We start from the raw sequence: 27,395 nt of genomic DNA, 5'->3' as shown, positions 1-27,395 counted from the left end.
GATCCCTGATAAGAATCACTGTGGAAGCTCGGGAGGGTATATTGTAGTATGCCGGGCATGAGTTCCATGCTACTAATGGGTGACTTTTTTGAGCACGGCGTTCAAGCACGGCCTGGGACACTATTGATATTCAACGTTCATTCATGTAATTCATTTCGGGGGGGGCATCGGGCTATTCGGCCGGCAACAGTATTGTTTGGAGACTACACATACATCCGTTTCAGGAGGTCTTATGGGCTCGGTGCTACGATCTTCTGGGGTTGCTAGCTGCCCATGCTACATTCGCTCCAGTCTGACAGGGTGAATATTGGAGAGAAGGTGTATTCATACAATTTGTATTGATCTAATATATAGGCAGGCGTCCATATTTTGTGATCCAACATATGCTCTGCTCTCGACGTACCAGAAAAGGAGAGCGTCCCCATCTACCACGGGAGGATGGACTCCAAAGAGGTGAAGGTTCCGTGCTGGCCGTTCTTGCCCTGGGTGATGATGCGGCAAGCTTCGATAGCACCCTCGCTGGCCTTGCCGCCCTTGGGGTTGAAGCCGTTGAGGGCGGTTTGCCTGTGGCCCGGATCGATCATGTTGATGCGGAAGCCATCCTTGGTGTACTTTTGCGTGAAGAAAGCGCCAACCAAGTTCAAGGCGGCCTTGGAGGCCGCGTAGGTGGGGACCGGCGCCATGCCATACCACGGGCTGATGGGCATCAAGGTCAAGGTGATGGAACCTAGACCGGAGCTCATGAAGAGCAGGCGGGGGTGGTCGGACTTCTGCAGGAGGGGCGCAAATGCCATGGTGACGCAGGCCGGGCTGACGGTGTTGATGTCGAGCACCTGCTGGAATTCCTGGCGGAATGCCTGCTGTTTGCCAGTCCGAATAACTCCGGCATTGTTGAAGAGCACGTCGAGCTTGCCGAACTTGGCCTCGACGAACTTGGCCGCCTTCTCAATCGAAGGGTCCGAAGTCACATCGATTTCGACCACCTCGACCGAGGCGTCCTTGGCGAATTCCGTGACAGTCTTGACAGCGGCTTCTCCTTTGGCCGGGTCGCGGGCGCCCATGAGGATATGGTAGCCCGGCTGTTCCGCGCAGAGCTTCTTCACACACTCGAACCCCAAACCCTGGTTGGCGCCAGTGATGAGAACGACGGTGCGAGTGGCTGCCATTTCGTATAGTTCGTCGAGGTAAGACTGAGAACTGCCATCAACGAGGGATGAAACGACCCTTTTCAATACAGTGTGATCTTCTTATCAGCCAGGGAGTGCGATCGACGGCGCTCCCTTATATAGGCAGACAGACTCGCATGCTACAACGTCTGTTCTCGTGGCTCGTGCCCATATTGAGCCGGAGTTAAAAAGCCTATTCAGCCTCAGCAGGCTCAGTGATAGTAGCCAACTTGTGGGGCGATAGCCGGTTGGCAAGGCTCCGAGCTGCAGCTAGGCGTAGTAAGCGAACCAGCCAATGGAACATCCCCTGGAGCCGAATACGGAGGTATCAGTCAAGGCGAATTATCTCCGATGTGAACAAGTGACACCTCAAGCTCGCCAGTCCAAACCCTACAAATCTTCGCGCTTTAAAAATTCTACTTGATGATGGACATGCCGACCCGGAACAGAAAGCGCACACGCGTGATCGAGATAGTCGCAAAATGGAACTTCTGAAACAGTAGCGCCTTGGGGGCGTTGTGCTCTTAATGGTGTCCGAGTTGGTGCCTCAACATCCTCGACGGAGAACTCGCACAGGATGTCTGACGTGCAAGTAGGTTGTTCTTCGCGCTCGAGTCTTCACAAGGCCTATCGTCGCACGCCACATATCTATACGCAGCTAACATCTACTGCATATACAGGAAGAGGAAGATCAAATGTGACGAAAGTAAACCTTCGTGTCAAAAGTGCAGCTCAACTGGCCGCAAATGCGACGGATATGCCCCAACATTAGCAACTGGACTCGCCGGTTTCTTGTTGATGCTCAGGAATCCGGGCGTGCCGGAGTTTGAGGCTCAGGCACAGCAGGCTTTGCAATACTTTTGTGAGGTGTCCGGCCCGGTCCTGACGAACTTTGGCAGTGCTCGCTTCTGGAATCGCCTCGTCCTACAAGCGTGTCATTCCGAGGTGAGCATCAAGCATCTGGTGATTGCCGTCTCCACTCTTGACCATCAGGACCGCATAGCTATTACCTCAACGAGATCCACGGAGTTATCTCATGCAAGCAATCGACTGTTCTTGCAGCATTACGGAAGTGGTCTGAAGCTTCTCACGACACAGTCACAGCAAAACGTGACCACCGAAGTCATCCTCATTTCTTGTCTCCTGTTGATCGTCTGTGAGGAACTCCGAAACAATGCCTTTGCGGCACTACAGCATGTCGTCGCGGGCCGGAAGGTCATCAGCGACTACTGCCAGACATGCCGAAAGCAGCCCAATGCAACCATGCAAGAACTTGGAGCCATTTTTGGGAGACTAGGTTACCGCGCCGGAGACTGTGATATCGAGAACAAAATACACAGCCGAACCAATATTGTTTTTGGTGCTCAACAGACCGACACCTCTGTGCCTAAAAGCTTGCCCAACCCACGATCTTCCGATCTGTCTGCTTGGACCAGTATCGAAACGGGTGCAGATGCCTTACGGCGTATTGTGGCGCTGTGCATGCAACCTTCTGAGACTGGCTGGCCACTAAATTCTTCTTCTCCTCCAAAGACACGATTCCAAAGCGTCGGGGGTGGCATCAGTGAAGAGCTAAATCGTTGGGCCTTCGATTTCAGCACATTCACGGCCACAGTAGATGACGATAAGTCCGCCGAGCATCAACCTCAACTCCTTCTGCTACAAAATTACTATCTATGCATGACGATCATTTCCCGATGCATTCCGTTTCGGGATGAGACTCTGTTTGATGGGTATATCCCCAACTTCCAGCATTTATTGAACACATCTTCCAGGTTGCTCCAGCAAGAGGTGGCAACCGGCTTGGCTCCCATTCTCTTCTTCGTCGCCACCCGATGCAGAGATCCGGCACTTCGACGACGAGCGATCTCATATCTCCACCAATGTTCATGGGAAGGCATCAGGCTGTCTACAATCGCAGACCAGGTCATCAAGTTGGAAGAGCGAAAGATCGGCCACAGCATCTCTTGCTGCGGTGACATAGCAGAGGAACGGCGAGTGGTGGTCACAGACATCTCATTTTCGGACAACTCACTCTGCACATTACATCTAATACGGCCTTCCAAGTGGCACCCTCCCGAAACTCTTCACCACAATTTTACATGGATCGATGTACACGATGATGCCGCTGTGACCTGCTCGATCGTTCAGGTAAGTGCAATCTCTGACGGGCTCCTGTCAATCTGACAGTACCTGGCCCTCACACTAGCTGATGATTTGGTAGTTGCTATGGAGAACTCTGAGATTCAAAGTGCTGTCCCTAGGCTAGTCTGTACCCTGATGTGGCTGGTCCACGTCATGGAAAAAGGTAGTTCGACGTCCGACTCTAGTTGACGTTGCTATCCATTCTGATCTTCAGCCCTGGGCTACCATGGCCAAGAACCATAATCCTGTGCTGCGAAAGTGCCGTGCGGGCCTTCTTTGTCGGTCCGTACAATCAACTCGCACGCCAAGATGACACCGTCTTCGGCTTTGGCGGCCATCTCGTCGAAGCCGTTCATTCTGGTCGCTCTGAAACCGGGACAAATGACGTTGACCTTGAAACCCTCTTTGCCGTACTGGACGGAATATATGGCCGCAAGCATGTTGAGGGCCGCTTTCGACGTCGAGTAAGGTTTGTTGTCGAGCCCGTACATCGGGAAATTGGGGTCGAGAATGTTTCCAATTGACCCGATGCCAGATGACATGAACAGGAGTCGTGGTGCTTGGGATTTCCTGAGCAGGGGCATGAAGGCTTCAGTGGTGACGGCACTACTGATAAGGTTGGTTTCGATGATGGATCTCATCTTTTGCCTGAGAGTGCCCTCAGCGTCGCCAATTGCAGCATTGTTGAAAAGAACATCGAGGCGGCCATAAGTCTCTTGGACTTTTGTTGCCGCTTCGTGGACTGAGTCATCGGAATCAATGTCGATGGCGATGGGAACGACAGAGGTGCCTTTTGCCAGATCGACAATTGTGCTTGCCGCCTTCTTGCCGTTCTCTAGGTTTCTAGACCCAAGAAGGATAATATAGTCGACCTGCTCCGCGGCCAGCTTCTTGACCGCCTCATAACCCAACCCCTGATTGGCACCGGTGATGAGAACAACGGTCTGAGTCGGAGTCGCCATGGTTGCAGCCTTCTAAAAGTCTGATACTCAGGACGTAGAAATCTTACTAGAGCAACTGTTTTGCCTTTTGGATTTGCTCATGCTCTACTCAAGGAAGCCTACGTGGTGTTCGTTATATAAGCTGATCAAGTACCCTTTGACCACCTTTCGCCCGCTTTCGTCCGGGCAGGTTATACTTGATTTCTAAGCCTTTCGAATACGGAACAACAATGTCATGGAACATTTTCACCCGAGAGTATCTAGTTCGCACCTACCCACTGGCCGAATGGCAACGTGCTGTTGAACGAATTTGGTGCTCGAGTGGACCTCGTATCTGTCAATGTACCGAGTGCAGGACGATGCCTCTTTAGTTAGAAATGGCTTGCCTGCCTATTGGCGGCTGAGGCTGTGCAATTGCATCCACGAAGGGGTCTCTACTGTGAGTCAACTGGATCTTGAGAATGGCGCAATCGCGCTAAAAGCCGTTTATGGCATTGCATGACACGAGAGCATCGATAGGTCAACAGCAATGCTGAGTTACGGAGAACGGATGTTGGGAGATGAGTTGGAAAAATGGTCTGCCATACTGCAATTCTGTGGGAACGTCCGTTGGAAGTATCTGCTTCGCACATATGCAATGGTCGGACTTCGATATGCTATTTATACGAACTTTGTGTTCAGATCAACTCATTGTCCTCAGGCCGACTCTATCTCACGTGCCTACCGGTCGATAATTGCCAAAAAGGCATCTCTGCATGTTCGGCTGCCCAAGGTGACCTCGCGAGAAGAAGACTCCCTTTGCCGATTATCTAGCTCTTCTTCGCTACGTCGTTGGAGTGTAACAAAGTCTGTACTTTTGAAGCTCTACGATAAGTCTTATTTCGACTGATGCTCAAGATAATCGTCAAAGTTCAGGACTGATTTCCCCAAGGCTGAAGCTCCGTCCGCACAGTCTTCTTTGTCACTCCATTCTTCCGGAGCATGACTGATGCCGTCTTTGGACCTTACAAACACCATGGCGGTAGGTGCTTTCAGGAGCGTCGACAGCGAGTCGTGACCAGTGAGGGTGCGAGAACCTATGCCTTTGTCTCCACAAGCTCGTGCAACACAGTCTACCGCTTCTGGAGTGAAATCACCAGGAAGCAAGTGAAGCGTCCTCTTCCAGTCATGTTCCAGGTTGTGGAGAGCTGAGACCGCTTTGGCTGATTGCTGAGCTTGTTCTCCCATTTTCAAAAGGCTGTCTCCGTCCTTATGCATCACACAGAAGACGACCTTAGTCTTAGACTGGATATTGCACGACCCGATCGGGCCGCTTTGAAGCGAGGTGACTGTAGAGCGACCACCCATATGGTATGCAAGTGTCTCGAGACTGGTCATGAACTTCGCCGCTCCCTGTAAGGTATCGCGTCGTCCATGCATTGGATAGGTGTTGGCGTGACCGTTCTGTCCGTGAAACACAGCTTCATACCAGGTCATTCCTTCCCATCCTTGCACCCATCCAATAGATTTGCCAGCCTTTTCCAGATCGGTCGACTGCTCCACGTGAACCTCGAAATGAGCAGAAATTGGAAATTCTTCGAACGTGTTGGGCCCGTCTCCAACGTAGCCTATACGCGTGAGTTCACTGCCCATAGTTAAAGGCGATCCATCATTCGACGTGGATGCATGTGCCGCTTCTATGGTAGATTGACCCGCATATACCGTCGAAGACCCGAGTGGGGGAAAGAATCGTGAACCTTCTTCGTTGGTCCAATTGATAGCGACCAGTGGTGCCCGGGTCTTGATATTCTGCTCCTTGAAGCTTCGCAACACCTCCAGCGCGCAAAGTACCTGAACAGACGGTCAGCCGAGGGTGTCCTTGAAGGAAAGGAAGCATAGTTATGCCATACTCCAAGTGCTCCATCAAACTTGCCACCAGTTGCCACCGTGTCAAAATGACTGCCCATCGCAATTGGTGGAAGACTGTTGTCTGTGCCATCGATTTTGGCAAATTGAGTGCCAGTTGCATTCACCTTGCGAGGTAGTGCTATCAGCTGGACTTTGCCGTCTGCAATTGAATTGATCCAATCATACCTTGTACTCTGCACCTAGTGCAAGTACTTGGTCCCGGAACCAATCGCGAACCATCTTGTCGTTCTCATCGGCGCATAGACGTGTTACACCACCAGGCGAAGGTCCGCTCCATTTTGCCGTGTGGTGGATATCATTCCTTGTGAGAGTCGATGTTAGTCAGCATACCGAGCAGTGTCCTAGACCAGACTATGACACGCACCATAACCGTTCACCATTGACAGCAAAACTTGTCGCCTGTGAAGCGTACAGCTTTGATACAGAAAAGCAACGCTTTCCCGTCTGCGACACCAGGCCGGCAAAGGCATGCTTTGATGATGCCAGCAACATCTTGTGTCAGTTGAAGTCAGGCAGAGGACGAGGCGGGCAACAACGAGTCAAAGAATGAGGTCCTTCAGTAGACAATCTTCAAGGCTATGACGAGGCAGAGTATCCCCGTACATTGTCAGGTATCTATCCGCTATCAACAGCTGGCCGTTGGGCGGGATAGACCGTTTTAGGCAAGAGAGAACTGGAAGTTGCGGCCGCGACCTATGATTCATTTTACCGCTTATCAATCTCGACTGGCTCTTCCCAGCCGTTTCAACTCGGCAGGTGGTCACGCAGTAGCTCGACGCTTTGGCACAGCTGAATCACCAATAAGTATGTTCTTACCTGAATAATGTATCGACGATTCATCGTGACGAGCATTTGAGAAGGTGAGAGTTGGTCGACACGGGGAATCAGATTGTTGCATGCGGTGTTCCATCACTCAGAAATGTTCGCCTGGAAATTGAATGAATGACGGACAAAAGACAATGTCGAATGATCAATTTTGCCATGTTAGGTGTGCAGTCTGAAAGCTTCAATTTCCCTGACTTGTAAACTACGTGGAAAGGCATTGACCTCATCAACGCACGAGCACCACACCTGCATTTTCCGGAGCGATCATCTTCGTCGTTAGCATAAATTGTGAGGCAGCCACAGTTTTCCTCAGAGCCTCTCTGGCATCGCCTTCATCCATCATCCCCCGCTCCTGCATTACCAGGGGTTTCAACCTGAATTTATGCAGCAAAGTGGCAATAGTGGCCACGAATTCGACCTGACTGAACTTTTTGCCCGGGCAAATTCTAGGCCCAGCACTCCACCCAAGGAACGTGGCTCCGATCGCAGGACAGTTGATGCTCTCCAAGCCAGTGTCGCTGTCTTTCGTGATCCAGCGCTCAGGCTTCCATTCGAGGCTCGCCGGTCCCCACCAGCGAGGATCTGCGTGGATGCCATAGAAGTTGGTCGAGACCTGCATGTCCTTGGTGACGAATAGCTCTTTGTCGCCGACTCGAAGACTCTGGCCGTCCCCAGCTGGTACGCGAGCCATTTCTGGAAGAGGACCCCACAAGCGAATCGTTTCGTGCTTTGAAGAAAGAAGGAGGGTCAGCCACCAGCACCCGACCATGCAGACAACAATCTGCACAAGCACAAACTCACCATTACTGCTAAGCACCTTGTCAGCTTAGGGAAGTTGGTCTCATAATCTGAATGCACCGGCGAATTGGTCCCGAAAACCGCATCAAGCTCTTCAACCACCCATTTCTGGACATCCTCGTTCAAAGCCAGCAATGGCATTGCGTAGGAGAGACTTCCAGCAGTCGTGTCGAAGCCAGCTATGTTGAAGGCGTACAGATTACCATATAGCTCCTCATCACTCAGGTAGTTCGGCTTCTTGCCGAAGGGCTTGCCGTTGAGCTTGTCCTCCCTCTTTGCCGCCTCGTCGGCCTCGATGAGAGCACTGGCGATATCGGCTTGACGACCGCCACCTCCACTTTGCGTCGTGGCTCGGGTATATGCCACCGTCTCCGCCATGTACTCACCGAAATCCTTGATAGCGCCGTGGAGCTCGCGATACTTCGGCCAGGTCAAAAATCCAGGCAATCTCATCTTGCCGAAGATGATCACCGGTAAGATGTTCATGAGCAGGAAGTTCAGCGCTCCTGCGAAGCTCTTCGTTTTCCCTTCGGGCACTTCTTGCAGACCCGTGGAGAAGTCGTGTGAATGGCCAAAGCCCGCCGCTGAAAGAACGTGGATGGCGAGGAGGTGGAAGTCTGTTCGCCAATCCGCCATGCTGGCGATGCCCTTGGTGGTGTTCATCCTGAGATCGAGCATTTGGTCAGCCTGTTTCAGTGACTCCTCCCAGACTAGCTTGTAGTTTTGTTCTCGGAACGCGGGATTCACGATTCTTCGATGTCGTTGCCAGTCTTCGCCGTTGACGCTGACGAGACCTGGTCCATAGATGTCAAAGACTTCATAGAGATCTTTTGGCTTGACCCAGGTTTTATAGTCTCGCTGTAGAACAAGGCCGGCGTGTGGATCATTGACCTCAAGGACGATCGCGTTTGGTGACACAATGGCAAAGACATCACCGAGCTTCTCATGTGGTTTGTGTCGATCGTCCAGGACCCATCCCAAATAGCTGTATTTATACCAATAGCCTAGCAAAGGGATGGAACCGATCCATTTGAGCGATTTCCGAATCAAAAGCCATGCTTGATCGTGCCACTCGACTGGGACGATCACGATGGAGATCCCGAGTTTCCGAGCTTCGATATAATTCTGAAGCAAAGAATACGTTCGCCTGATCACTGTGAGGACGATGGCGAGGGAAACCAAGATCAGCGGAGTGAAGAGAATTGCTCTGAACGCCATGGTGGGCGCAATCTGGCTTGCGAGGAGATTAAAATGGAGTCACATATCAGATATATAACTCATGAGGGCGAGATGAGCAAGCAGGACGAAGAGCACACTTGCAGGTTTGGTAAATGTACTTAGGTTAGTGGTGGCCTTAGATGGCGAGCGCTGGGCGCCTGATAATGGTCGATGAATCAATACTCAAATGCCGCATCGTAGGTCGTATAAAGTGCCACATGAATACGATGTGCCGTCTTAGTCCTGGACGCGTGCAATGTGGCTATTCCCCAAGGAATGTAGGAACAGTAGAAGCATCTTAAACCGACAACAATGCAGCGCATGTAAGGCGCTGACTCGGTAGTATCATAGTATTGCAGCGTGTCTCTCATCCAGACCTCCGTACATTTCGTAACTCTAGGGTTGCAACGCGTGCGAACGCGCCGCGCCGCGACGCGACTCGGGAAGGTGAAGGTGCGGGGTTCCCACGGGATTCATCCAGCTTAGTAAACTCCAACACTGTCGAGCCTCCTTAGCCTGGTACTTGCAGGTGCTTTGTTTTCCTTTTCATGCCTGAGGAACGTATTCCATCGTACCGTTATCTTTATTCCATCTCAATCGCTCTCGGCTACGTTCCTCGAGGCCACAATTCTCCATGTTGCAGATAAGCGGGATATGCAGTCCGCTGTCGAACGCGTCACCAACAACTCTTATCAATGCTCACCGGTGATTTGAATCTGGCGGCACTCAGAACTCTAATCTCCCAATTCGCCGGTCTTCGCTTGTGGGGTCATGTATGATGCATTCAAAGGCCACCAGATGGTTATCGTCCGGTCTAATAACCTCCCCTTATCGCTGACTCCGGACGATTGTAGCTAGCCTCGCCCATCCACCGAGACCGATATTGGCCAAGATTTCGAGTCCTTCCTTACGCTTCGAGGCACTGGGACGCTCCATTGTCGTCTTCTACTGGACATTTGTGACATTGAACACCCTTGAGCATCAGAAACCTCCTATCTGAGTTCAATACAATGGTTGCCAGAATGGCTATCCAGCCAAAGACCGGTGTCACCAAGGCTCACGTCAATCTCATGACAGACACTATCATCGCCAGCTTGCCGCCTGAAGGTCTACGTTCTGTCATGAGGTCAATCCTCACGACGGACCCCGGCTTTACCAGTGCTCTCGAACTACACACTCGGAGATATTTGCAGAAGTCAGCGTCTGCGCCGGTCCGCGAGTTGTTCATCGAGGATGACGAAAGCAATTGGCAGGTTACTGCCAGTTTTCACCTGACACAGCAACGCATCAGAGCCATGTTGGGCAGTGGCTTGTGCTTCCAAAGCTTACGCCTCCTTAGAGAAGTCATGAATCAATCAGCGAATATACAACTCGACCAAAATGCCTCACATGCACAGCAACTACTGTCTCACCTTACTGCAGTCGACGGTGACATTGTTCAAGCAATAACCGCAGTCGAGAAAACACTACACGTGGGCCATGGAACCCGAGAACTAGGCCACGATGAAGAGGAACCGTTGAGGGGACTACTGCAGTCTATGCTTGCCTGTCGCTCAAAATGGTTCAATCAACAACAGGACTTCCCTTTTGAACGTAGTCTGGCATCAGTTGCAGGCATTTTAGCGGAAGCCCTGGACACGTCGGATGACCTACACTCCGACAACAGCCTCACGCCCAGCCTTCATACAGACCTTCCTTCACATGTCGAGACGTTCAAGCTGGCTGGGAGGATCTTGCCGCGTCTTTTCTCGGGACTTTGGCAGCTGTCGAGTCCTTCATGGGGCGTTGCTTCGAAGGCTCAAATCTTCCAGCAGTTTTCCAAACACGTCGCCAAAGGATTCATCGCATATGATATGGCGGATCATTACGGTGACGCCGAGGTTCTTTTTGTATGCGAAGAAGTAGGTCTTCGATCCTCGACAGCGGCTGACCAGTAACATAGGGAAAATTCCGAGCCTCATGCAGCCGACCCGAGTTCATATTCGGGGCCACCAAGCTCTGTATCTTTCAGCCCACGACTATTACGAAAGCTCTGTTGCATGATAACATCACTGAAAGATGCCATCGAATGAGCTCCACAACAATCGATCTCTTACAGCTCCACTGGCAATTTGTGCGTATAATTTGACTGCTCTGAATCGCATGAGTTGACAATTATACCAGTATGACGATCCACAGTATATCGAGGCACTACGACTTCTCCAAAATGACGAGCGCGTGCGTCTGCTCGGCCTATGTAACTTCGATACTGCTCGGATGCAAGAGATACTGGAGGCTGGCATTGATATCGTCACGAACCAAGTGCAGGTACGACTTCTCGCCATCTTGTGGCTCTTTTCACTAAGATTTTGAAGTTCTCCTTGATTGACTCTCGTCCAACTATGAAAATGGGCAAGGTCTGTGAGGAGCACAGAGTGAAGCTTCTGACTTATGGAACACTGGTATGGTGCTTTTCTTTTCTTTATATATGTCCATTGCGCTCACACAATTGCAACAGTGCGGTGGGTTCATTGCAGACAAGTGGCTCGGCAAAGCTGAACCCGAACTTTTCTCAACCTCAATCACTCCGAGTCAACGCAAGGTAAGGTTTCAATGGTCTTTTTGACTGCTCAGGCGCTGATGAAAACCTCCAATCGACAGTACTTCGAGATGATACTGGCATGGGGCGGCTGGACCCTATTTCAAGAACTCCTCCAGATGCTGAAGGATATTGCGGACAAACACAACGTGGCGATATCCAATGTTGCCACACGATGGGTCTTGGACTTTCCATACGTGGGTGCAGTCATTGTCGGAGCCCGAATGGGTGTGAGTGAGCACCTCGACCAAAACCTCGACAGTTACGGTTGGCACCTGGATGCAGACGACCAAGCAGCCGTCAATCGTGTGCTAAGCAAAAGTCGAAGACTCGAAATGTTCGAAGTCATGGGCGATTGCGGAGGCGAATATCGATGAAGTTTCCGAGGCAACAGACAAATCCTTCAAGGAGGCTCTGCCCGATATTCACCGTCCGCTCAATTACTTCGGCCCGCATCATCGCCTTCAGGCGAGATTCTCCCATCACGATAACCCATACGAGGTAAGTGTCAAATCAGGGGCACTGCTGTCGTTTCGCCATGTGCGAATGACCTTGGCTGCAGTCTGGTGATTTTGAACTGCGACCCGCAGTTGGGATCTGGACATGCCACAAGTGCATCTGTCGACATCCAATCGTTCCGATGAGTTGGACGCTGTTTGGCAGGAAGAAGAGGCAATATCGCAGCTGCTCAGACCATCAGCCACGGTAACCTTCGACAAGTTGTGAGAGCGTCAAGTACCCAGACTATATATACTGAAACCCTGGTTCGGAGGAAGATGAAGCATCTCGCCTTTCAAGACGAAGTGATCGCCTGGCTTTGCACCGCAATATATCGGTTTGTCCGGTGGGCATACCACATCTACGCGTAGATCGTACAATTCGAATTTGTCCTCCGTCTCATCCATCGTGACACGGAAAATGTGCTATGACGGATTGGGTCGTTGAAGAGAAACGATAACAATCTTGCCGAGATAAGTGATGTACTAAGTACTAGTACCGTCATATCGAAGCCCGCGGGGTGTTCGTCCCCAATGAAAGAAAGGCTGGACCTAAAAGTCGAGAAATCTCGGCATCCTTGGACACCGGCGTCTTCTTGGAATTGGCCGGTGAGAAGTGGTCTGAGCGCCCACTCTCTCGGCTGGTTGAGGTTTTGCCGTGCTTGCAGCGCAAAATACAACTCATCTTCAGCTGCACTACTGGCAGCAGTCCGGTGTTCTAGGTTGCCGGCGATACCAGCTTTTGATGCAGGGTTTACTTTCTTCTTCCAACCACCTCAGAGTCTGGCTGCATTTACCATGCTGATGTTGAAAGAAGATTGGCTCATGATCAAGTCCTTATCTTAGGCGGGGCAGACTCTCGACCGTGCGATGAACATTAGTATCTGAGATATATTCAGGTCAATCCGCGAAGAGCATCCTCAAGGTCTGTCTTCGTCCTCGAACATTGCACTCGAAGGTCTCCCGCAAGCCACCGTACAAGGCCTTCGATTCCTCAACATGGAACACAAGAGTCAATACTACGATTCGAAAGCAGCAGAGGCCGGAGTACTTGACCCTTCCCCAGAATATGGAGACATGTCCGGCATGGGGCAGACGATCAAACGGGACCTGCGACGCAGGCACATCAATATGATTGCCTTGGCTGGCATGATAGTGCGTTTTCACCACATGCGAGCTAATCTCGGACCATGCTTACATTGACTCAGGGCACAGGTCTCTTCCTCGCATCTGGTCAAGCAATAGCACTTGCAGGTCCTGTCGGTGCGCTACTGGGCTACATCGTGATGGGCTTCATCACCTGCGGTGTCGCATTGTGCACTGGAGAACTGTCGGCCTTCATGCCTATCACCGGTGGCTTTGTCCGTCATGCGAGCTATTTCGTTCAACCTGCGCTTGGGATGGCTACCGGCTGGAACTTTTGGTACACTATGGCCATCACAGCACCGGCTGAGCTCTCCGCGGCAGCAACAATCATCGACTTCTGGGATACTACCACCAACCAAGCCGTCTGGTTCAGTGTCTTTATCGTCGTCATCGCCGTTCTCAACTTCTCTGGTGTTCGCTGGTACGGCGAATCCGAAGTCGTATTTGCGTTCCTGAAGATCACCCTCATCATCGGCCTGATCATCGCTGGAATCGTTGTCGATCTCGGTGGCGGTCCAGATCATGACAGAATCGGCTTCCGGTACTGGAAGAATCCCGGCCCAATGAACACCTACCTTGTCTACGGCGACAAGAACACAGGACGATTCCTTGCATTTTGGAGTACACTTATTTCAGCATCCTACAGTTACGCCAACGTACAGGTTGTGGCACTCGCAGGATCTGAAACCAGAAACCCAAGAAGTTTAATTCCCAATGCTATCAAGATGACCTTCTGGCGCGTGGCCATCTTCTACATCCTCAGCTTATTCGTTGTCGGCCTCCTCGTCCCATACAACGACCCCAACCTTGGTATCAGCACCGGCAATGCGCAACAAAGTCCCTTTGTCATCGCTTTCCAACGAGCCGGTATCAATGTACTTCCCTCCATCATCAATGCCGTTGTGTGCACTTCCGCTTTCAGCTGCGGATCCGCATGTATCTTCCTTGCCTCTCGAACACTATACGGTCTTGCCGAGGAACGACAAGCACCCCGCATCTTTCTCAGAGTCAATCGATTCGGCACTCCGTGGGTTGCTGTTCTTGGTTCCCTGATTTTCTTGCCATTGGTCTATCTCAGTCTGGGCAGCAATTCATCCGTCGTTTTCGGGTGGTTCGTCAATATCACCTCGGTTGCTGGCCTCATTGGCTGGGTCGTCATCCAAGTCTCTTTCCTCAGGTTTTATTATGCAATGAAGTATCAGGGCATCAGTCGAAATCGTATGTGACTCTCCTTGCTTGGCTAGTCGTCCCGTGCTGACATTGTCGATACAGGTTTGCCGTACAAAAGCCCCCTTCAGCCATATATGGCTTGGACAACGCTGGGTGCATTGATACTCGTCGTCCTGTTTTGTGGTATGTCGTTGTGCATGTTTTCCCCTCAGCATATGTCAAGACTCACTCTTTCCAGGGTACAGCGTCTTCTTCCCAGGCAACTGGAGCACGTCGGCGTTTATCACATACTATATCGACATTGCCATCTTCATCTGTAAGTGTCCTGTTTGAGTACTCAACCGCATCGACTAACGTCAATCACTCTAGTCCTCTGGGCCGTTGCGTGGCTGTTCTACCGCACCAAGCCGCTCAAACTGTCTCAGATCGACCTGTCTGAAATCGAGCAGATAGAAAGAGAAAAAGAGCTCGAACAAGTCGAGCGCGATCTGAGGTCGTGGTGGAGACTGTACATCATCTGAGAAGATGTATAGTACCATGAAGGCACATTCAGATTTCCGTGTCTTTCCTGGAGCAATCAAGACCACGTTTCGTATTTTTCTACCCGCCGGTCTTGCCGCGCGGCAGAATCTCTTTGGCTTCACTGCTTCAACTCCTCGAGTCCTTCCGTTCCATTGAAGCGGAAGGTAAGTCCATCGAGTGTGTCATCTTCGGTGACAATACGGCATCGAACAACATCGTACTTGTCCGTCTCATAAAATCGCAGTGCTTCTTCCTGTTCGCGAGAGGTGACGAGAAAGGCGCTGCCGAACACTTGATTTTCCATGGGCGCATCCACAAGAGCTTTGTACTTGCCAGCCCATGTCCGGACTTGACCTCCGCAGACGTGAGCGGGCAAGAACGATGGCTGCTTCTCCTCCAAACCAAGGTGTTGTGTCAGGACTTGCGGATCGGCCAGAGTTCCGTAAAAGAAGTACCATACAGGATAGTCATTTTGTCTGGGCAATGGAGTGAAACTGTCGGCGACGGCCCGGTGCTGTGGCAACGTAGAGTCCACTCCAAGCATTGGTGCTAGAGTACGTGAGCAGAGATCCTTCTTGGCCTTGGCCAGGCGCACAATGATCGGCCGGAAGGAGGGATGGTGCTCTGCAAGCCATGCGACGAGCATTGATTTGGCAAGGACGTCGATCTCGCAGAACTGTGTCTGGCCGTGTTCACCAACCCCGGTCGCTAGTTGAGGAGGGGCGTTGAGTTGGGCGGCCTCCTGGATTGCACCAGCGCAGTTAAGGGGTCCTCCGAGTTGGACAATGAATGTTCCAGACTCGATGGTTGCGGTGGTTGCTTTTGTGTTGATGACTCGCTTCTGGGTGATTGAGTATTCGTAGGCTTCCCGGTCGAAGCCTTCGGGCTCCTTGTTTGGTCTGACGGCCTCCCAGAGCTCGTCGGATACCCTTGTTTTTGTGAAGTCGTTGCGATGGGCCTCGATAGCTTGGGCGGCCTCTGGGCGACTTAGACCGAACAGGACTTGCCATCTCTCTACGTCGACATCTGAAATGATCATGTTGGTAGAAGGGTCAGAGATGTTGATTGCCATAGATTCCAATTCATCAAGGAGATCCATAGCTGTGGTGGTTTGATTTTATCTGTTGTGTGGATGACAGTGCGAGTGAGTATGGCCTTCGCAAGCAGAACTGTCGAGAATATCTTCCGTACTTTGTTTGTGACTCTATGGACCGGTGTGAGAGAAGGAAGAGTCGCAAGTGGGAGAGTGCGAAGGTATATATGGGTTCTATGCCGGGTGGAAAAACGCAGCGTTTAGGTGCCACTCTGTTGAGTCATGAAAAGTCTGGTGCCAGTTCTGTACCAGGACCAGCAACAAAGGTTTGGCCAGTTGTGATTGGCCAACCGTCGTAGTCATGGTTGAACGGTGTCGATGCAGCCACTGAAACGAAATTCCCAAGTTCTGCTGCGGAAGAAAGGTCCTCAGTGGTGGGAAAAAGTCGGAACGTTCTGGGAGCCAGTCACTAAATGACTACAGTATTGGTGGGTACAGGCACTGCATCCAAAACTGCATCGAAGACCTGACCCGCTCTCAAAATGACACACACCGGTCAGTCTAGAAAGTATTTCTTTCGTTATCCTAGCTCTTGACTTGTCGCATTGGATACGTGTCGACGTTCGTAGCAGAGGGGTAGTGTCGTCGAGTGTTCGCTTCGATGAGCCGAATTGATATCAGCGGCGAACGACTGAGGTCAGCGGTGGAATGCCGTAGTCGATGAATCGAGCAGGAAAGCAATGCCATACAGCGGCTCACGAGTACTGCGAAGACTCGTTCGAACCGCAAGTCGGTACAGAGGGCTGATCGTGCTCTGGTCGTTCCTTGCTGGCTTTGAGTCTAATAGGAAGATGATCTGAACTGCAGATGAGCGTCATCTTTAAAGAGTCTCGAATCAACAATAGACACTGTAACCTTGGGTTTACAAATGTCCCATGACTCTGTGATCTGGTACTCGCCCCTTCTCAAAGTCTCTGCAGCGTCCTGACCTGACATCATAAACAAGGCACCTTAGCCTGACGAAGAGGAGCAAAGAACCACCGAGGAGTGGTTCTGGGATATGAGGACACAGAGACTGCGCTCAACGTACCTAGGTACCTTCGTGCATCTCCCTTTGTGGACTGTATGCGTAGGAACGGGTCTGCGAAGATTTTGTCGCCTTTAGCAACCCTAGGTGCCTACCATCGACAAGTTCTGGGCTGCCCTCAACAAACATTTCGAGTTTCGACCAGATGCGTCCTGCGGGTTCCACGTGCACATCTCCTTGTCAACCGGGTCGAACTCGGACGTCCAACTCAGAGCCATGGCCAAAGCAGTTGCCTTCTGGGAGCCCGCCACCGCACGCTGTGCCCCTCCATCGAGACAGGACGATATCCAGGGATTCTGCAAGAGCAACATCAGCCAGGGAACCATGGTGGCCGCCCCACTCGCAAGATATGGACCCCTCCGAGGACTGGTGTACGCGTTCGACTACATCGACAATGCCACTCGGGAGTCCATTGTTCACTACGTGTGCCCTGACAAGTATCGCGCATGGAACTTCAACCCTTGTCGACCTGGTGGCCATGGCAGCATTGAGTTCAGGCGGGCTCCAGGAGTAACCACCTTTCAGGCATCAATCCACTGGATTGCCTTCACCATGGCATTTATCGACATGGCCATTCAACACAGCCCAGTTTCCTTGGCTGCCCATGTTCGTGAATGCACCTACCTGCCTGAGGTGTACCATCCGGATTTCCGGACCCAACTCCTGGACTGTGCCGCTCAGCTTGGGATTGCTGATTGCCTTGACCTGGACACTGGACAGCGTGACGACCCAGATGCCCTTCACTTCACCATGTCTAATGCCAAAGTTATTAGCCGTTTACAGCGCGTTGACCCGAGATACCATTCGAGTGACAACCCGTAAATTTCTCATGTCGTTTCTTTTTTCACTTGTTCACTGAAGACAAAACACCAAAAAAACTTGAAAATAGGTAGACAAACTGTTTATTGGCTCTGACGTGGTTGGGGAGCCATAGCTTTCAGAGAGGTGAACAGGGAGTCGCAAAATGTGGAGGGGTTTCCAGGCCCATGTTTAGATAGCAAAGGCAATTTGGATTTGAATATGGTACAATCCATTGTTTGGTCTGCGTGAGGTCCACCTTCTCGTGGTGCGGGCTGTGAGTACCTTTCGGAGGGAAACAGAGAGATCTCAAATGTCAAGAACGGGGTGTTGATGAAGTTAAGTCTGACTTCAGAAAGTCGAGATTACGAGCTGTCAGATGTGTGGGCTATCTTAGCCAGGGTCGCTCGCTCGGCTTGTCTCCGGCATTGTTTCAGGTAAGCAATCCTTCTCCAAGGCTTTGACTGTCGTTCAAACCATTTGGTTTCTCAGAAGCTGACATACATTTCTAAGATAGATTTTATGGTTCGGCTCGGCATCTCGCTCACGATTTACGTACGATAGGAGCATCGCAGGATTTTCGGGAATGTGATGTTGATGAACACAACTCCAATGGTCAAAGGGAAGGGGGTGGCTTAGCGTCGCGTTTATCATGGTCAGGCACAGGGGCAAAGACAGTTGGTCTTCGCGCACGAAAGGATCAAGATGTACTCATATTGGAAATTGTGCAGAATAGCGTGGAGTTGTGGCAATTTTCTGATATCCGTCATCAATCAATCGAAAAAAGACTGAATGGCCAAATATTCCTCAAATCTAGAATCATAATATCATGAATCGTCGCCTGCGCCCATTCATATCAAGCCGTCCAAAATATCCCAGCCGCGGCACATCGCAAGCTGATACCATAAGCTCATACCATTTTCTTCTCCCCTAACTAAGCCCAAACCAGTGGGAAGGCATAAAGCGCCTGCTGTGCTGCTGCTCTCGTCGCGCCAACCTTGACGCACTCGTAGAATTCTTCAACTCATACACATTGACCCTGTTCGAACCACCACAGTACTCTGCTACATTTCCGTCACAAATCATGGAGCAGCCAGAACTGGCTGTTGTCGCGCCGTTGGTGATGCCGATGTTGTTGCAGTAGCACTCATCTGAGTATTCCACACCAGCGTAGTCATAACCCCTAGCGTAGCATGCAGCAACACAGAGCTCCACGGTCATGCTGCTGCTGGTCGTGGAATAGCTGCTTGAGCCGCCAAGCGCACGACCTGAAGTGCCCTCAGTGTAGCATCCCAGGTATCCGAATTGTGCGCTTTTACCAGTGATGTTCACAGTAGATGGATTTCCTGGTTGTTCGTACAGCTTGTTCTGGAACAAGCTCAAGGCGTTGGATCCGCCGCAGATTTCGCTGGTGTTGCCCGCGCAAGTCATGTCGCATTTTCCTTCAGCGAGGGTAGTACCGGTAGATGCTAGCGTATTTCCAACCCAGCATTCATCCGAATACTCGAGACCAAAGTACTTGTAATTACTCGTTTGTGCGATTGAAGCACATTCTGCAAGCGTCATGCTTGAATCCGTGGTTCTTGTCGTGAGTGTTCGGCCAGATGTACCGTCGGAGTAGCAGCTGATGTAGGTCGAATTAGCGACCGTAGGACCTGAGGAGGTAGACGAATCGGTTTCGTTGCCGCTGATCAACCAAACGCTTAGGCGAGCTGATCCACCACAGTATTCGGTCAGGTTACCTATGCAGGCCATTGCACAGCCGGTTTCATTTGTCGCATAAGAGGCCGAGATCGAGCTCCCGCAGTAGCATTCGTCCGAGTATTCTGTTCCAAACACGGAGTAGCCCTTATTTTGGCAATACGCCCCACATAGGGCCGTGGTCATGCCAGTGGAGTTTGTCGTACTAGCTCCGGAAAGAGCTCTGCCTGAGGTCTCGTCAATGTAGCACCCGTAATATGTCGCAGTGCTTCCAGATGACATGGTAACAGTTGTAGAATTGATTGTAGGCTTAACTCGTGTCTCCCCATCCGTGTCTTCAGGGGTGATCAGGCTCGGCTCCGTAGAACAAATGCCTTGAGGTGCCGCCTCGGGTCCAGAAGTGACATTGTTGCACCCTGGGAGTTTCGAAAGAATCCCTTTGACTTGCTCATCGACCAGAGCAGGTCGTTCTGGGCAGTTGTTTGCATAGTAATCATCCTGAGAGGCTTCCAATGGTGCGCACTCTGAAATGACACCATCGGTATCATTTACTAAGCATTGCGCAACAGCTTCAGTCAAGACGTCATTGTCCCAGCCGTCCATGAAGTCTGCGACATGTCAGCTAGGAGGCGTCAAGAAGACGTATGTACTCACCGCCATGGAAGCCGTAGCCGGTAGTGTCACCATTGGAGAAGACAAACTGCCCCCCATCGGATGTATCCATTGAGTTCGGGAAGTAGTAGATTTCGAAGAATAAGTGTGGCATGAGGTAAGGGTGTGTTGGTGGGCAGGCTCCATTGTCAATCTGAGACAGGTACGCCACGTGTGACTGATCAGACTTGTAAAGGTTGACACCGTCCCAGCAGCTTTGAAACTGGATTTGTGCCCGGAGACCATCTGGACAGTCCGTGTTGTTCAGAAATGTGGTCTGAGGGGTTTCGTTGGTGTAGTCGATACACACAAAACTGACACGATCTGCAACGGGTCTCGACGGATAAGTACTGTTACCATAAGTCATGGTTGTGTTGTCGTAAGAACGGACTGTCGAGTCTCCAGATACCATCTTCAGACCCTTTGGAAACGGAATGGCGTTTGCAACGTCGACACCTCTGCCCAGATAGTACACCACTGTTCCATCATTGGGTACAGGGGTGAGGGAACCATTGGCAAATTGGTAGTACATTAGTGGTGTCCAGTATGCACTCAAATCTTTTTGCACCGAGCACGTGGTACAAGACGCTACGGACAGAGTGTCGTAGTCGGAGGTGGTGTTGACATCTATCATGGTAAGCCATTGTTCATTGTAATTCATAGAGCTCACTCACTGGTAGCGCCTGATAGCAAGTGGACGTGGCCCGATACGGAACCCGGACTGAGGATGGGATCGACTCTGCCTGTTTGAGCGACACTACAGGTCATTCGCCAGTATGCATTGACGAGTCCGAGCCACGAGCCAAGGCTGAGAGCCAGGGAAACTGATATACTAGTCTTCATGGTGTATGCTTGTTGGTGCGAGGATAAGAGGCTGTACTGATCGACATGGTGTATACTTCTCGTGGAAAAGGCTCGATTGATATAGCAGCAGATCTTGAGCTCGTTTCCATGTGAAATGTAGGGGTTGGACGTGACTCCCGTAGTTGGCAGGAACTGACAGCTTGTTGACGGGAAGAGTAATCTTACCTAAGGGTGAAGAATGTAACTCTAGAAGCCTGGGCCAGGAAAGTTCTGCCGCGATTTAGGTTCAAGGCACCGATGACAAGGAGGCCTTTGGTATACAACAAGGTTTGCGATGCATGCAATCAAGGTAGATGCGCTCCGCTGCGCTTGTGATATTACCTTCCTGTACACGGCTGAAAACGTGTCGGCAGGAGACATGACCTGTGCGGATGCCGCCATAGGCGCGTGGGAAAGAAGTTTCTATGTCCAAGCTCCTTATCATATTGAGCTCACCACGGGTAAAAGGGGTTCGTGCGTTGCGGTGCGAGCCTGAGCCCGAGCACAAGCTCTTCCAGACCAACCTCATACTGAGCCGTAGACGTCATTTTGTTCGGGTGCGAACTTTCATGGCGCTGTCAGTGGCTTATGGTCGCGACGGCCTGGTCATGAACTTGTGAAACTGTGCGCAGAGTAACGTCTGGTTTATCACATCGCAACGAAATAGAAGAGTAGCCAGCGCGAAGAAAGGAAAAAGGAGAAGAGGAAGGAACGCGCCGAGGCTGGTGAAAATAAGCTTCCCAGCCTTACACAGTTTGATTGGCTTGTGCTCAACCTCGGATTTTGCCGAAAGGAAGCACCGACATCGCTCCAGGCCTCCGCACTCTTAACCAACCTCAATCTTCAACTTCAAGCTGCAGCACACTGACATCTCGAGCCACTTACATCAAGACGTGCCTTAGTGCTTGCCGGCAATTGCCCACTGCTCATCGACACGCCCATGATCCGGCAATTGATCTCTTTGAAGGTCCAGATGCGACGGTGGAGTCCAGCACATTGACTACCATCTCAGTCTCCTAGACGAAAACACCACTTACAAGGCAGGAACTGGTCTACCTCTTCAGCGCCTTCAAAGGCCAGGTCATCATCTGCAAGCATGGAGGCCATTATACACGCTTACAAGGATACTCTCCTGCTCCTCGACTATGTCAATGGCTCCACGAGCTCGAGTTCGAGTTCAAGTTCAACTTCGAGCGCCCAGAGACCCCAGCCACCGAATATGCTCCTCTTCATTGGCGGCGTAAGTTCTTCTAGAAGCCCGTGCGATGGAAGCACGAGGTCTTTGAGTTTGCCGTTCTGTGCCAATACGACGTACTGACACTTTTCAGATGTATGACAATTTCCGCAGTCCGGGATACACCGACGACCTCGCAGCGTTATTTCCACGCGATGTGCCCGACCAGCAATGGCGGGTCATGCATGTCCAACTCTCTTCAGCAGGAAGGTCATTTGGCCTGTTCGACCTGGACCGTGATGTGAGTTCAAACCCTGTTAGAAGGGTGGCATGACCAGATGGCTGACAAAGCCTGTCAGGTCCACGAAATGAGTGCAGCAATAACCTACATTCGCGAAACCATTACCCAGTCCTCTACGACGCCCATCGTCATAATGGGCTTTTCGACAGGCTGCCAGGACGTAATGCACTATCTGTGTTCTCCTGGTTCACGCCCACGCATATCGGGTGCCATCATTCAAGCACCTGTCTCCGACCGTGAGGCTATCCTCGACGAAATCAAGACCAACCCCTCGGCGAAAACCGCATACGACCATGCCCTATCCATAGCCAGGGCCACATCTGCCGAAAAACACAAAACCACAATCCTCCCAACCAATCTCACTAAACACTTGATTGGTTCAGCACCCTTGACGGTATCTCGCTTCCTCAGCCTCGTCTCACCAGACTCGCCCGCTCACCCAGCCATGGACGACTACTTCTCCAGTGACCTCTCCGACCAGCGCTATCTCGACACGTTCGGCCGCATCGGAAGCCTCGACTTCCTACAGCCTTCCAAACCAGACACGCCTAAGAGTATCCTCATTCTCGAAGGTGGCAGTGACGCCTCGGTTCCTTCACACATCAACAAAGATCTCCTACTTGCGCGCTGGAAAACTGCCATCGAATCTGCCGGCCGAGCCCGTATGTCACCTCATTCTATGATCATCTCGAATTCCAAACACGACATTTCAGGTGAGTCGATTGAGTGCCGTATCGCAAGACTGGTCGACATGCGCCGCGCGGTCCTCCACTTTCTGGATGACACCGTCGGCCACGTCGGCTCTGAAGCACAAGGCTCGGGCGCATGGAAGGTCTGGAAAAGCGACAAAGATGCCATCGAGGCCGAGAAAGGTGTGGACCAGGTGAAACTATAAGGCCAGCCAGGCGTCCGTGCATGCGCATGGACTGTGCCAACATCCTGCACATGGCCCAACAGTTACCTCTTGTCACGTCCCACAGTCCAGATCCCGATGCTGACTGGCACGACTGAACATTCACGAGTGATGGCAATCCCAACATCGAACCAGTTAAAGGTTCTTAAACAGATTCAAGGCCGCAGTTGCACGCCATGGCAAAGCAAGAGCAGCATAGGATCTCCCTCAGCAAGTCTCACCCTTTACCTCCAAGGTCGGACATGGCAGTTTGCTAGGCTTGACCTACGAATTATCTTGGCGTGCTATTGATACCATGAGAGATGTCGAGGCAAGAGAGATGTGATATCGTCGGCGTAGGGAACAAAGGCCCACAAGCTCGACAAGAGCCAACAGCGATAAAAGTATGGTGAAAAGTAGCTTGATTCTGGCTTACCTAGGTACAGTAGCATCTGAGGAGATATGAAGAACGGCAATGTCACACTTGGGCGAGAGGATAGAAGTTATGTCGACCGTCAATCAATTCAACTACTTCTGCAACTAGAAATACAATAAGAGAACCTATGAAACCTATCCTTTTCCACAGACAAATTGCTCGGCTCGTGTTAAACATGATGTTTCGGCCGTATATTGCACATCCATGCAAAGCAACACTTTTGCCAACGAGTTCCTTGCTTTGCCTCGAGACCATAGCACTGCTCAGCCTGAACGCCTTCCTAATGTCAACACAAGTGAATTGAAGACCGTTCGCAATGCTAACCCACAACGAAAGAAAAGAAATCCCAAGAAAATGCGAAACACACGAAAAAGAAAATCCAAAAGCTCTCACCGCTGGGCTATGCAGCACACACCAAAGAATTCAATCTCAACTTCACCTGGTCGCTCGCACACTTCCATTCTTACACAGCAGGCCAACGCACCCTCAATCCTTCGCACCATCTCTCGAACAGCACATCAGCAAGCTGTCTCGTATGCTCCAATCCACCAGCAAACGCTCTCATCATCTCATCGTCATCGTCACCCTCAGCAATACCGTTCTTGTTCTTGACGGGGCTGGTGCCGCTAACAGCCCTTGACTTCACTCTCGCAGTCCCGACGATCTGGGCACTCTGTCTGCGTCGATGACTCTTGAGGTGAGGATTATTCTGAGCCAGCACCAACTTGGTCCGCGGTGTGCTAGGCGTCACCTGCCGGCTCACATTTGCCGAGACATTGCGTGAAGTCTGCTCCGTCTGCTGTTGCGGCAATATCGTCTTCAGCGAATCGTCTTCCTTCATCTTCGACAAGATCGACCGCATGATATGATACATGCCGTCTGGGTCCACGCTTTCGAGGTCCGAAAAAGCCTCGGCCAGTCTGGATACAGCTTCCCGCTTGACCTCGTCGGCCGTGTCGTTCAGAACATCTTGGCATGATATCCCGATGGCGTTGGCGTACAATTTCCGGCCCAAGGTAGCTTCCTTCGACTCCGCTGGGACAAGCGTCGGCGCAACCGTTGTGGCCGTAGAAGAATATCCCGAGTCAGACTTTGCTTCTTCAAGTAATGAGCTTCCTATGTCCACCAGAGATGTCAAGCCCGGCTTCGCTTTTGAGGGCGTCCTAATGACACTAGCATTGGGATCGTCGAGCTGCTCTTCGTTCTCCGCATTTGTGTTGGTGTTCGTGTTTGGTGACACTCTCCTAAACTGTCGCACTGTACTCGGACTGTTGCCGAACGACATATTCACTCCCAAAGGTTGTCTCGGTTGGGCACTTGAGAGTCTCTTCCTTGCCGTTCGTCTACCCTGGTCCGAGGAGCCAGACACCCTCCTCTCCTTCTGTTGTGATCTAGATTGTGAAATCTTGCGCATCGTCGATTTGTTTGGACTCTGCTCTGTCTCCACTCTTCGATCTAGGACCAGTTCGCCCATCATTTGTGACGGGCTTTCTTCTTGGTGATTTCCAAGAACATCCACAGCAGTCTTTGAGACCTTTCTGCGCTTTTGCGTCTGAACGCCTCTTAGATCCATTGTGGGTACAGCTTTGATTGTCTCAAAGACCCAGTCGTCGGTGTTCTGTGCAGACGATAGGTTCTTGAGCGTCTCGGCATAATACTTCATATTCCGCTCGGCGCCCTTACTCGCTTCCCAGTCCTGCTTGCGCTGAATCAACTCTTGCAGTGCTTCGACCTTGCCGGCGGACCGAACAAATCGATGCTTCAATAGTTCTTTTGCACTCGGCCTTCTGTCGACGTCCTTGGTGAGGCAAGTAGCGACAAATTCCCGAAAGTTGGCCGACCACTGAGCGCCTTCTAAGCGAGGGGCAGACTGTTTGGGAATCAAGAACAAAACCTTCATTGGATGCACATTGGCATGCGGTGGTTCGCCATTTGCGAGTTCCATTGCTGTAATACCCAGACTCCAGATATCCGCTTTGGCATCATGACCTTCCTGCTGGATGACTTCCGGCGCCATCCAGAACGGCGTGCCCACGAACGTGTTTCTTACACTCTTGAGACCGACAAGTTGCGCAGCAACTCCAAAATCGGCCAGCTTGACGCGCCCGTCCATGCCCAGCAGGACGTTCGCAGCCTTGATATCTCGGTGTAGTTTTCCTTCGGTGTGCAAGTATGCCAGACCGAGCAGCAGTTCTCGACAAATGATTGCAATGTGACTCTCTGAGATTCTATGAGGGGGAGGTTTGAGGAGGTCTGCGCAGGATCCGCCTCCTAGGTATTCCATCACGATCCATAGTGTTTGTCGCCGTAGAAAGGCTAGGCGGTACTTTGTGACGTGGGAACTTGAACACGATGATAGAACAGACAGCTCGGAGAGAATGTCTGAGAGATCTTCTTCAGAAGATTCCAGGTCAACCTGTCACACTTGTCAGCTTTGCACTGCGACGTCGAGCCTCATACATACGTGTTTGATGGCGACAATCTCGCCAGTGTCTTTCTCAATGGCTTTGTAGACGACACCAAACGAGCCACTACCTAGTTCTTCCAGCATCTGATATCTGTCCGCCAGTGTGTCGCCATTTGCATGGTCATCTTGGATCTCGAAAGGTGCGTGCGTCGGCGCAGCTCGGTGAGGAGCGGCATCTGAGTAAAGGGATATCATGGTAAATTGTCGATCCGTTGGCAAGACTGCCTCTAGTAGACTGTGCCTAGTATTGCTGCCCAACCTCAGGCGTTGTCCATATGCCAGAGGAATCTATTCTGTGTTGCATGCAATGTCGTCTTGTCGTTGGAGTATACGTCAAAAGATGCAAGCTTCGCCGAAGAGAGGTCCAAGAATACAATTGGCGGTGATACAAGCATTGGAATGAGAATAATGAATGTTGAGGACGGCTGATTGATCAGAGGGTGTTGCGTGGCGCAAGATACAGTAGGCAATGTTGTACTCGGAAGAGCTTGCGTATTGAGGTGAAACCTGCGTAGCCTCATAGCAAGCCAGGCGTTGAATGGGTCCAGGAATATGGATAGATGAGGCTCGGATCATTTACATCTTGGTGCAAGTTGGTGGACAGTACTGTGGCTGGCTTTTGTTTACATGACCTAGGCGCATAGCAACCCAGGCTCTAGGCGGCATAGTGGCAGTTCATCCCGCCCACGCGGGCCTCTAGCCGCAGAAACTAATGCAGGGGCCATTTCCGAGAGTGGACTTTCGAACAGCCTCCCAATCCGACTTCCATCCTTTTGCCTTTTGTTATGGTCCCGAATCTCCGTCTCCATCCTAGCTTCAGCTTTCCTTTTGACAGTCTACGTAAGTAACGTTCGTACAAGGGTCGAAGAGGATCCAGACATGCGCATATAAGGGCATTCTTCAAGGCAAATCCCGTACTGCTCTCAGGGGTTTCTGGCGATCCTTCTCGAAGACTGGTTACTGGGGAGATATCAATTCCTCTCTCCGTCCATTGTGGTCATTCATGTGACAATGCGTGAGGCAGCTGGACGGCATTATATTGAGTCCGAGGGTCACACTGCTATAGTGCTTTCTTGGACATAAAGACCTCGGATCAAG

General features: G+C 51.3%; 13 protein-coding genes across 13 annotated transcripts; 5 read left to right on the top strand and 8 right to left on the bottom strand.

The window, feature by feature from the left end:
- Positions 1-217: 217 nt before the first annotated feature.
- On the bottom strand, positions 218-1,360 carry EDD37DRAFT_497763 (putative carbonyl reductase). The gene has a single exon (XM_062813430.1). The coding sequence runs from the start codon at positions 1,164-1,166 to the stop codon at positions 426-428; it is 741 nt and encodes a 246-aa protein (XP_062667733.1). The 5' UTR covers positions 1,167-1,360; the 3' UTR covers positions 218-425.
- A 187-nt stretch (positions 1,361-1,547) lies between these two features.
- Positions 1,548-3,417, top strand: EDD37DRAFT_497747 (uncharacterized protein). The gene is made up of 3 exons (XM_062813429.1): positions 1,548-1,758; positions 1,847-2,111; positions 2,160-3,417. The coding sequence occupies exons 1-3, from the start codon at positions 1,694-1,696 to the stop codon at positions 3,351-3,353; spliced, it is 1,524 nt and encodes a 507-aa protein (XP_062667732.1). The 5' UTR covers positions 1,548-1,693; the 3' UTR covers positions 3,354-3,417.
- Positions 3,418-3,442: 25 nt separating this feature from the next.
- On the bottom strand, positions 3,443-4,401 carry EDD37DRAFT_497740 (uncharacterized protein). Its single transcript, XM_062813428.1, has one exon. The coding sequence runs from the start codon at positions 4,271-4,273 to the stop codon at positions 3,533-3,535; it is 741 nt and encodes a 246-aa protein (XP_062667731.1). The 5' UTR covers positions 4,274-4,401; the 3' UTR covers positions 3,443-3,532.
- Positions 4,402-5,128: 727 nt separating this feature from the next.
- On the bottom strand, positions 5,129-6,652 carry EDD37DRAFT_652202 (uncharacterized protein; the record flags this gene model as incomplete). The annotated part of the gene is made up of 4 exons (XM_062818436.1): positions 5,129-6,082; positions 6,142-6,264; positions 6,326-6,461; positions 6,525-6,652. 4 exons carry the CDS (start codon positions 6,650-6,652, stop codon positions 5,129-5,131), a joined length of 1,341 nt encoding a protein of 446 aa, XP_062667730.1.
- A 559-nt stretch (positions 6,653-7,211) lies between these two features.
- On the bottom strand, positions 7,212-9,001 carry EDD37DRAFT_567065 (cytochrome P450; the record flags this gene model as incomplete). Its single annotated transcript, XM_062814125.1, has 2 exons — positions 7,212-7,712; positions 7,787-9,001. The coding sequence occupies 2 exons, from the start codon at positions 8,999-9,001 to the stop codon at positions 7,212-7,214; spliced, it is 1,716 nt and encodes a 571-aa protein (XP_062667729.1).
- A 691-nt stretch (positions 9,002-9,692) lies between these two features.
- EDD37DRAFT_497693 (NADP-dependent oxidoreductase domain-containing protein) lies at positions 9,693-12,133 on the top strand. Its single transcript, XM_062813427.1, has 6 exons — positions 9,693-10,890; positions 10,944-11,114; positions 11,165-11,308; positions 11,356-11,442; positions 11,499-11,582; positions 11,642-12,133. The coding sequence occupies exons 1-6, from the start codon at positions 10,012-10,014 to the stop codon at positions 11,954-11,956; spliced, it is 1,680 nt and encodes a 559-aa protein (XP_062667728.1). The 5' UTR covers positions 9,693-10,011; the 3' UTR covers positions 11,957-12,133.
- Positions 12,022-12,604, bottom strand: EDD37DRAFT_497682 (uncharacterized protein). Its single transcript, XM_062813426.1, has 2 exons — positions 12,319-12,604; positions 12,022-12,263 (listed from the first exon to the last, which is right to left on the bottom strand). Exons 1-2 carry the CDS (start codon positions 12,482-12,484, stop codon positions 12,088-12,090), a joined length of 342 nt encoding a protein of 113 aa, XP_062667727.1. The 5' UTR covers positions 12,485-12,604; the 3' UTR covers positions 12,022-12,087.
- Positions 12,605-12,978: 374 nt separating this feature from the next.
- EDD37DRAFT_497614 (amino acid permease) lies at positions 12,979-14,973 on the top strand. Its single transcript, XM_062813423.1, has 5 exons — positions 12,979-13,231; positions 13,285-14,440; positions 14,495-14,575; positions 14,631-14,708; positions 14,762-14,973. The coding sequence occupies exons 1-5, from the start codon at positions 13,076-13,078 to the stop codon at positions 14,911-14,913; spliced, it is 1,623 nt and encodes a 540-aa protein (XP_062667726.1). The 5' UTR covers positions 12,979-13,075; the 3' UTR covers positions 14,914-14,973.
- On the bottom strand, positions 14,741-16,273 carry EDD37DRAFT_497627 (uncharacterized protein). Its single transcript, XM_062813425.1, has one exon. The coding sequence runs from the start codon at positions 16,011-16,013 to the stop codon at positions 15,033-15,035; it is 981 nt and encodes a 326-aa protein (XP_062667725.1). The 5' UTR covers positions 16,014-16,273; the 3' UTR covers positions 14,741-15,032.
- A 699-nt stretch (positions 16,274-16,972) lies between these two features.
- EDD37DRAFT_497617 (uncharacterized protein) lies at positions 16,973-18,171 on the top strand. The gene has a single exon (XM_062813424.1). The coding sequence runs from the start codon at positions 17,251-17,253 to the stop codon at positions 17,854-17,856; it is 606 nt and encodes a 201-aa protein (XP_062667724.1). The 5' UTR covers positions 16,973-17,250; the 3' UTR covers positions 17,857-18,171.
- Positions 18,172-18,624: 453 nt separating this feature from the next.
- On the bottom strand, positions 18,625-21,150 carry EDD37DRAFT_497528 (WSC domain-containing protein). The gene is made up of 3 exons (XM_062813422.1): positions 20,859-21,150; positions 20,188-20,811; positions 18,625-20,141 (listed from the first exon to the last, which is right to left on the bottom strand). Exons 1-3 carry the CDS (start codon positions 21,025-21,027, stop codon positions 18,763-18,765), a joined length of 2,172 nt encoding a protein of 723 aa, XP_062667723.1. The 5' UTR covers positions 21,028-21,150; the 3' UTR covers positions 18,625-18,762.
- A 684-nt stretch (positions 21,151-21,834) lies between these two features.
- On the top strand, positions 21,835-23,896 carry EDD37DRAFT_636336 (uncharacterized protein). The gene is made up of 3 exons (XM_062816978.1): positions 21,835-22,267; positions 22,356-22,502; positions 22,561-23,896. Exons 1-3 carry the CDS (start codon positions 22,124-22,126, stop codon positions 23,395-23,397), a joined length of 1,128 nt encoding a protein of 375 aa, XP_062667722.1. The 5' UTR covers positions 21,835-22,123; the 3' UTR covers positions 23,398-23,896.
- A 754-nt stretch (positions 23,897-24,650) lies between these two features.
- EDD37DRAFT_555140 (kinase-like domain-containing protein) lies at positions 24,651-26,498 on the bottom strand (the record flags this gene model as incomplete). Its single annotated transcript, XM_062813697.1, has 2 exons — positions 24,651-26,246; positions 26,295-26,498. Coding segments are annotated over 2 exons (1,800 nt in total), but the record flags the coding sequence as incomplete, so codon positions are not given.
- Positions 26,499-27,395: the final 897 nt, after the last annotated feature.

Source organism: Exophiala viscosa, assembly GCF_022695815.1.
Source record: "Exophiala viscosa unplaced genomic scaffold EDD37scaffold_9, whole genome shotgun sequence".
Classification (NCBI taxonomy): Eukaryota; Fungi; Ascomycota; class Eurotiomycetes; order Chaetothyriales; family Herpotrichiellaceae; genus Exophiala; species Exophiala viscosa.
The sequence above is the reverse complement of the archived record's forward strand: the minus strand, read 5'-3'. Positions and strand labels throughout refer to the sequence as shown.

Coding starts and splice junctions, on each gene's coding strand:
- EDD37DRAFT_497763 (XM_062813430.1), bottom strand. CDS start 1,166: ATGGCAGCCACTCGCACCGTCGTTCTCATCACTGGCGCCAACCAGGGT.
- EDD37DRAFT_497747 (XM_062813429.1), top strand. CDS start 1,694: ATGGTGTCCGAGTTGGTGCCTCAACATCCTCGACGGAGAACTCGCACA. Junction 1,759..1,846: donor ACAGGATGTCTGACGTGCAA/GTAGGTTGTTCT, acceptor CTGCATATACAG/GAAGAGGAAGATCAAATGTG. Junction 2,112..2,159: donor TACAAGCGTGTCATTCCGAG/GTGAGCATCAAG, acceptor CTTGACCATCAG/GACCGCATAGCTATTACCTC.
- EDD37DRAFT_497740 (XM_062813428.1), bottom strand. CDS start 4,273: ATGGCGACTCCGACTCAGACCGTTGTTCTCATCACCGGTGCCAATCAG.
- EDD37DRAFT_497693 (XM_062813427.1), top strand. CDS start 10,012: ATGGTTGCCAGAATGGCTATCCAGCCAAAGACCGGTGTCACCAAGGCT. Junction 11,309..11,355: donor TCGTCACGAACCAAGTGCAG/GTACGACTTCTC, acceptor AAGATTTTGAAG/TTCTCCTTGATTGACTCTCG. Junction 11,583..11,641: donor TCACTCCGAGTCAACGCAAG/GTAAGGTTTCAA, acceptor TCCAATCGACAG/TACTTCGAGATGATACTGGC.
- EDD37DRAFT_497682 (XM_062813426.1), bottom strand. CDS start 12,484: ATGGATGAGACGGAGGACAAATTCGAATTGTACGATCTACGCGTAGAT. Junction 12,264..12,318: donor TTTCAGTATATATAGTCTGG/GTACTTGACGCT, acceptor TGGTCTGAGCAG/CTGCGATATTGCCTCTTCTT.
- EDD37DRAFT_497614 (XM_062813423.1), top strand. CDS start 13,076: ATGGAACACAAGAGTCAATACTACGATTCGAAAGCAGCAGAGGCCGGA. Junction 14,441..14,494: donor TCAGGGCATCAGTCGAAATC/GTATGTGACTCT, acceptor TTGTCGATACAG/GTTTGCCGTACAAAAGCCCC. Junction 14,709..14,761: donor CGACATTGCCATCTTCATCT/GTAAGTGTCCTG, acceptor CAATCACTCTAG/TCCTCTGGGCCGTTGCGTGG.
- EDD37DRAFT_497627 (XM_062813425.1), bottom strand. CDS start 16,013: ATGGATCTCCTTGATGAATTGGAATCTATGGCAATCAACATCTCTGAC.
- EDD37DRAFT_497617 (XM_062813424.1), top strand. CDS start 17,251: ATGGCCAAAGCAGTTGCCTTCTGGGAGCCCGCCACCGCACGCTGTGCC.
- EDD37DRAFT_497528 (XM_062813422.1), bottom strand. CDS start 21,027: ATGAAGACTAGTATATCAGTTTCCCTGGCTCTCAGCCTTGGCTCGTGG. Junction 20,812..20,858: donor CTTGCTATCAGGCGCTACCA/GTGAGTGAGCTC, acceptor TTACCATGATAG/ATGTCAACACCACCTCCGAC. Junction 20,142..20,187: donor CGGCTACGGCTTCCATGGCG/GTGAGTACATAC, acceptor GACATGTCGCAG/ACTTCATGGACGGCTGGGAC.
- EDD37DRAFT_636336 (XM_062816978.1), top strand. CDS start 22,124: ATGGAGGCCATTATACACGCTTACAAGGATACTCTCCTGCTCCTCGAC. Junction 22,268..22,355: donor TGCTCCTCTTCATTGGCGGC/GTAAGTTCTTCT, acceptor GACACTTTTCAG/ATGTATGACAATTTCCGCAG. Junction 22,503..22,560: donor TGTTCGACCTGGACCGTGAT/GTGAGTTCAAAC, acceptor AAAGCCTGTCAG/GTCCACGAAATGAGTGCAGC.